A 6,977-nucleotide genomic window follows, 5' to 3' on the forward strand; every position below is an offset into this window, starting at 1 on the left:
TTCGTTAGGCTATCATTTGTGGCCAGGTCGGTTCTGAAAAATAGCTCTGGTAAAATAAAAAATGGTTTCATTTATAGTCTACATAGGATTGACTTCCCAGGAAGTAACACTCATTGTATAAACCCCAGAAGAATATTGTTTTGAGTCACCCAAACCAGAATGTGAACTGATATATTCGTATTTTCAAGCGAGGTTCTCGGCCACAGACCACCTGGACAAATATGATGTAGTTTAGTTTGCATATGAATTATTACTTGGGGTTTGTTGACATGATAAAGTTAATGTTTTCTTTGACATGTCTATTGTGTTGTACACTCTGACAGGGGCTCAGGCTTGTTGGGGCAGCATCTGGCTGAAATGCACCTTCACAACAGGAAGATTGGAGAGAGGCTTCACAAGGAAGAGAAAACTATCGGTATTGAATCATGAAAATGTAAAACATGTGGAAAACTAGGCCCACCGATCCAACCCTAGCATCATGTCAACTATGTATTATGTTGACATTCCTTCGCACTGAGAGTAGGCATGCTAATCGGATCTAATGAATATGTGTAAACAGGCGATTTGTGTGTAAACAAACACACATTTCATACAGCTGTTTATTAATCGTAAAAATCAAGCGATTGAGCTAGTGAATGAGATAGACACATGCTGTCATTATTTCATACATGAACACAACTAGCCAGCCAGCAGTCATGCTTTTCCACACCTAATCACATTCATCTCTTTGTTTTAGCCATCTTTGTGATGAAGGGAACTGTATTGTTCATGTGTGTGCAATGTACTTTTCAGAATATGAATTATGTTGGGTAATATATGAATTATGGCTATTAAAAGTATCTGTATTTAAGTCCATCAGGGCAAACTCTTCTGCAAAGGAGACTTAGAGCATTCAACATTGCGTCCCTTTATATTTTTGCTAATCGCAATATTTTTCGATTTAAAGCTTTCGTGACTGCAGGGATTCATATGCTTGGTTCTTTCGGTAAAGTCACGTGGAAGGGAAATAATAAAATAATACAAATAAAACATTATATAATAAAATTTTCACGAAGTTTCGACCACAACGCAAGCAGACGTCCTCAGATGAAGAAACAGAGCTGTCGGAAAGACAGCGTCTTAATGAACACTGGGCAGTGAACACTGGGCAGTGTTCATTAAGACGCTGTCTTTCCGACAGCTCTGTTTCTTCACCTGAGGACGGCTGCTTGCGTTGTGGCCGAAATGTCGTAAGAATTTTATTATATTATGTTTTATTTGTATTATTTCCCTTCTACGTGACTTTGCCGAAAGAACCAAGAATATAATCGCAATATGTTCAGGAGATAAATGTCAAGGTCTGCTAGCCAAAAGAAGGCTTTAGGAGAGAGTTCATGTAGTTTTGCTATTCATTCATTAAAGGGCAATAGAGTAAATGCTAAAATAAATGTTTCCAGCGAATTTTTTTATATACGCTAGATTTACAAGTCTATAATGTACAGAAAATACCATGGTTGGCCAGACCATCGCTCGGCATCTGCATGTGGCTCCTGGGCAGTTCAAGTGTGGCTCTGCAGAGGCGCTGCTAATTTGTAACTCTTCAATTTAACTTTATATGAAGTGAGAACAATCTGGTATCGGAGGCAGGCCATGAGTACTCCCAGGGCACTGAGATTTCTAAACTCAAAATTCCACAGCCAGTCAACACGAGTCAACTTCTGTATGGCTAATCTTTATCTCTTGTGGCTCCCGTGGCCATCTAAAGATTATGGTATGCTGCTGGTAGGGTCAGGAAAGTTGGTCACCCTTGGTATATGCGTTGATGATTTTGTGCAATGTTCAGCTGCTCCGTCACGACAGGGGTCCCAGTCAGTTTGAGACTGCTAAATTAAGGTTCTCATGTGCTTTACAGATTTTGATACAAATTTCAGTCTTGAATTTCTCCCAACAGGTATGGACCCTGGGCAGGAGGATGTAGAGTATGTGGGTTTCATACGGCTATATGCTGTGGTTACATCCCACATGTGATCTCCGCTTTAAAGTCATGAAACTGGTTGTAGCCCATTTAAATTTTAATATACCCGTTTAACACGTAGGCTTTCGCGGCCAATATCCATAATATCGGTTTTTTTGGGTTGGATCGTTGAAATAGAAATTTGTCGTTATACCCGCCACCGACACAGCCAATTCGTAAGGTTTGTCACATAAACAGAACATTCCAATTCGTGAAGGGCTCACAAGTGACGTCATCACATCTATCCCTCCAAGGAATGAAACAGGAGGATTTCTCTACGAATTTGGCTGTCCACCTAATGATGATAGTTGTAAATACTGGCGAAACGTCATACTCAGATTGTAAATGTTGTGGATTTTCTCTCCAACACTTCGGTTTGCTGTACTAGTAGCGGATTGGCATGTTCCGTTTACGTGACAACCTTACAAATTGGCTGTTAGGTGGTGGTAGGTTTAACGGCTCATTTATTTTTATGCGATCTAACCCAGAAAAAAGCATATTATAGATTTAATATACCCTTTTGTTGAAGGACAGCCTGGGTGACCAAAGTTTTATAGGAGCGGCAATAATGTTTACTTGATTAAATTAGTTTTATCATGGAGCGGTAAAATCAGCTGTTGTTCAGATGTCAGTCTAATTAGTATTACATCGTAGAAATATGAGAGTCCTTTGTGTAATAGTCTATTAACCACTGATGATGGTAACATTGGTTTAAGGTTACATTTTAAGAACTAGATTGACGTACATTTTTTCTTGCATAAGTACACAAATTTATAAAACAGTATATTTGATGAAAAAATGCATATATTTTCTTCAATTGCACAGAGTTGTACCTTTGATAACAGGGCACACAGTTACAACTGACATCACCAGATGTCACTCAAGTTCCCTCAGAGATCGATCTTGCATAACCAGTGTTCACGTAATCAGTTATGTTTTCGCTAATTACCAATTACACTCAGCCGGGTTTGACAGACTTGTATGAATGTATGTTGCACTTCCTTTCCACCGTACATAGCCAACCGTGCTAAACGGAGGTGCGGGAATTAAGCGCAGAACCTATCGTTAGGATCAATGCTGTTGTAATTTTTTATGAGGATATCAATTGGTGGCTAGAATGAGATGTTCAAAGACTACAGCATGATAATCGGTACATAACATGAGTGTCGAATTATGTCTTAAGAATTACCCAGCCATTTGTACATAAAATTCAACGTTTCTGGGTGACCGTGTTCTTCATTGCAAGGCCCGCGGGCCGGTGGCAGTCCCTGGTGTCCTTTTTACTGCGACCCCTGACGTGCAGTCCCCGACAATACACACAAGTGAAAACACCCCATCATGCTGTCAAACCCCCCAATGGTTTCAAATGTGAGATGGCTCTTTCACTGATAATGTCTTATTCGCGAAAGTGGCCCGCCTCCGAAAATGAGTGAATATCACTGTTTTAGGTCAAGGATTGGCCAAATAAAGTAGGTATTATTTGCTTATGTTTTTAAATGTCTGTAATAAAACTATATTTATGCCACCAGCTGAATGAGTGGCAGGAGGACTGGGTGACGTTCTTCTCACGGCAGCGACTGCAGCTTCAGCTGGACATGATAGAGAAGGACTACGGTGAACGGGAAACCCGCGAGCTCTGGTCTCGGCTTCAGGTTCGTAAGCCGTTTCACTCTCGCCCTTAACCCTTTCCTGTTCCGAGACGACTGCTCATTTCAGGATGGGTCTCGTTCACCACCGAATCTCGGAACGCGCAAGTGGTTCAGCGGTAATTTTTTTTAGAGAGGCATAGCGCCGTTGTTTTTAAAGACATTGTACTCGCCGCAGAGCACCGTAGCGACAGGACAGCACTCTATTATAGCTGGTACCAAACTGTGCTACACACCTTCCCGCACGGCCTTGTGGGATCCTCGGTACCGATAAAGTTATTTAATATTTACTTCCTATTACGTTCCGATGACGTACACGAGATTCAGCGGTGAACGGGATGCACCCCGCAACTTGCAGTCATCTCGGAGCAGGAAAGAGTTAATACATGCAGCAGTGTAGCTCATCATGTGCACAGCCATATGGGAAACCCATTTGATCGCAGTGGGTTTTCGAGGTGACTTTAAAGGTAAAGTGGTGTTTCACACGCAGGCTTTCGCGACCAATATTATTCATGATAAAGTTTTTTTTGGCTTAGATAGCGTAAGTGTAAATGCGTCGTACACCCACATCCACCCAACACAGCCCATTAGTAATGTTTCTGACATGAACAGAACGTGCCATTTATGTTATTGCTCGGCACTCTGGTGTGTTAGAGAGGAAACGCAGAACATTTTCAAACGAGTACGACCTTTCGCTGGTGATTACACCCAGCATCATCAAGCAATTGCCAGAAGCGTTCTGGCTTCTGGCAATTGCCTAATGGCAATTGGAGTGGGTGTACGACGCATGTAAATTTATGCGATCTAACTCTAAAAAAACGTTATCATGAATAAAGTGGTGTTGTTTTTTGCGTGGTGTGCAGCTTCGGTTGGGGGAATTTTTCCGGGACGTAGAGGTGGTTCCGGCACTGCTCCACGGTGACCTATGGACTGGGAACGCTGCAGAGATTAATGAAGGGCCCGTCATCTTTGACCCAGCCTCCTTCTATAGGCACTCGGAGTACGAGCTTGCCATCGCTGGGTAAGAAAAAACTACAAACAACCAAAACAATTGCAGCAACTGCCGTTCACTGCCCTGTCTATGGCATGCAAGGTTCATTCGTATAACCTCAGTGTGGCAAGGGCTGGCTCATTAAATAAATAACAGAGACCAGGTAGAGTTGTGGTTGAGATGTCTACATGCTTAGGTCTCCACCCTCTCTATTTGCTAACTTACAAAGACTCATCCTTCCTTGCTAAGGCTTTTTGGGCAAATCCTGTTAAAGCTGATACGGTGCACAAAACACTAGTGGAACGATAAAACTCTTACTTATCCACGGCACTTGAGGATGCTTGAATGTTCCAGAAACACAGTTTGTCGAACAAGGAAGACAAGTTGCCACTGATGTGCTTTACCAGAAATCCAAGCTGAAGATAATTCATTACACGTCAAATGGAATTCAAACCCTCAGAGCTGGGATATGCTTCAGTGAACAAAAACACATTTGACATGATGTTTACTGTGCAGCCATTGGTGACTAAGTTGAGACCACAGCATTCCTGCCCTCAATTCGCAGGAACGTTTGTTGATAGATGGCTCACTGAATTTTGAACGGAGGACCTCAATGGCATTGGCTCGGTGCTCTGACATTGAAATTAACCTCGAGCCACTCAATTTCCTGCATTACGTTGAATTTGTGAAAATGTTGTTCATTGTTATGTTGTTCATACTGGAACAGCAGCATTGTAAGATTTTGAATGTTTGGTGTTGTTTGGGTACAGGATGTTCCAGGAGCTTTAGCTCCACGCTTCACTCATCCTACCACGCTCTCATCCCAAAGTCACAAGGCTTCGGCAAGAGCCAGAAGCTCTAGCAACTCTTCCACTACCTGAACCACTGGAATCACTTTGGGACAGGATACCGAGGGTCATCCATCTCCACCATGCGCAGTCTCCTCAAGTGAATGAACGGTGCAGGAAATCGTGGGCTATGGTGTATGACTATAAAAATTATTATCGGCCATGATATACATTGTTGAATAAAGGCCTTCCCTAAGCCACCACTCAATCTCACAAAACTAGTCCATTTAAATGCTGTGCAATGCCCTAGGCATTCCACGTGAGTGTGACCGGGGGTCCCTTTGTTCCACATCCTGGCCGTGATCTCCACGCGAAAACTGGGTCAGTTAATGTCCGAATCAGAATCTTTAATTAGGCTGGACGAATCTGATGAGCTATGAAGCTCTTTTTTTCACAGATGTCCAGTCGGGGCGAGTCAGAAAGTTACAACAACAAACAACAGTACAAACAGATAGGAGGGCAAAGTAAAGGAACGCGAAGCAAATTTTGACTTAAAACTTTCGTGACTGCAGGAATTCATATTCTTGGTTCTTTCGGTAAAGTCACGTAAATAGAAAACAAAAAACAATAAAATAAAGACCGCTTGTGTTGCGATTGAAACGTCCTGGGTTTTTTGCTTTTATTATTTTCAATTTATTTTTTATTTGTTTTATGTATTTAATTATTTAATTTGAATTTGATTTCTTGTTTTCTATTTACGTGACTTTATTTACGTGACTTTACCAAGAATATGAACGCTAAGCAAGTCATGAAATAAAAATATGTAAGAGTTCAAATTGCATTAGTGCATCAATTCCTGCCAAATTTTTTTATCACCAAATGCCATTTTGGGCAATGCAGTATAACAAAAACAATCCCAGATGTTTGGCTAGTACCAGTTACAGTGTATGTTTTTGTTGTTGTTTTGCTATGGGAGTAAACCCATGCAGAGAAAGGGACCAGAATTAGGAAAGCGAAACCAGGCACTCCTTCAGAAGATGCCATGCACGGGCGTGACCACTGCACCACCCTGACGCCCAAACAAATGTAATTCAAATAATCTACAATACTGGCAAATAAACCCTATTAGTGTCAACCGAATATCCGGACAATCTGGCCTGTGTATAGCTGCATCGGTGTTTCTATAAGTCGTATTCAAATTGCCTGCTATGAATAATATTTTAAAGTACAGGTTGCCCACCTCTGGTTTTATTTAACTTACCAGTTGTACTCATTCTGTTTGTCACAGGTAATATGGCAAGGAAAATATTTCGCAGCACGATTAGGACAATTATGGTGACACATGTGACCCCCTCTACACAAGTAACAGTTGAGAGTCAATGCTGTGATGTTGTGCGATTGGTGCAAGCGACCCCATCGTTGTGTTTTAATGTTGAGCAGTTAAACTTGCACTGTTGTGGGGTGAGGTCAAGGCCGATGTCTGCTTGCAGCGGTGTCAAGATGAGCGTTTTGAAGAGGCTCGCGAAGGATGATACTTGGCAGTTGGGTGCAGTCTCCCT

General features: G+C 41.8%; 1 protein-coding gene across 1 annotated transcript; it reads left to right on the top strand.

The window, feature by feature from the left end:
• The first annotated feature begins 3,515 nt into the window (after positions 1-3,515).
• On the top strand, positions 3,516-6,558 carry LOC142922511 (fructosamine-3-kinase-like). The gene is made up of 3 exons (XM_076063318.1): positions 3,516-3,645; positions 4,503-4,660; positions 5,401-6,558. The coding sequence occupies exons 1-3, from the start codon at positions 3,589-3,591 to the stop codon at positions 5,417-5,419; spliced, it is 234 nt and encodes a 77-aa protein (XP_075919433.1). The 5' UTR covers positions 3,516-3,588; the 3' UTR covers positions 5,420-6,558.
• The last annotated feature ends 419 nt before the right edge of the window (positions 6,559-6,977 follow it).

Source organism: Petromyzon marinus, unplaced genomic scaffold (assembly GCF_048934315.1).
Source record: "Petromyzon marinus isolate PM22_M1 ecotype Great Lakes invasive population unplaced genomic scaffold, UKy_Petmar_22M1.pri1.0 PM_Scaffold_1, whole genome shotgun sequence".
Classification (NCBI taxonomy): Eukaryota; Metazoa; Chordata; class Hyperoartia; order Petromyzontiformes; family Petromyzontidae; genus Petromyzon; species Petromyzon marinus.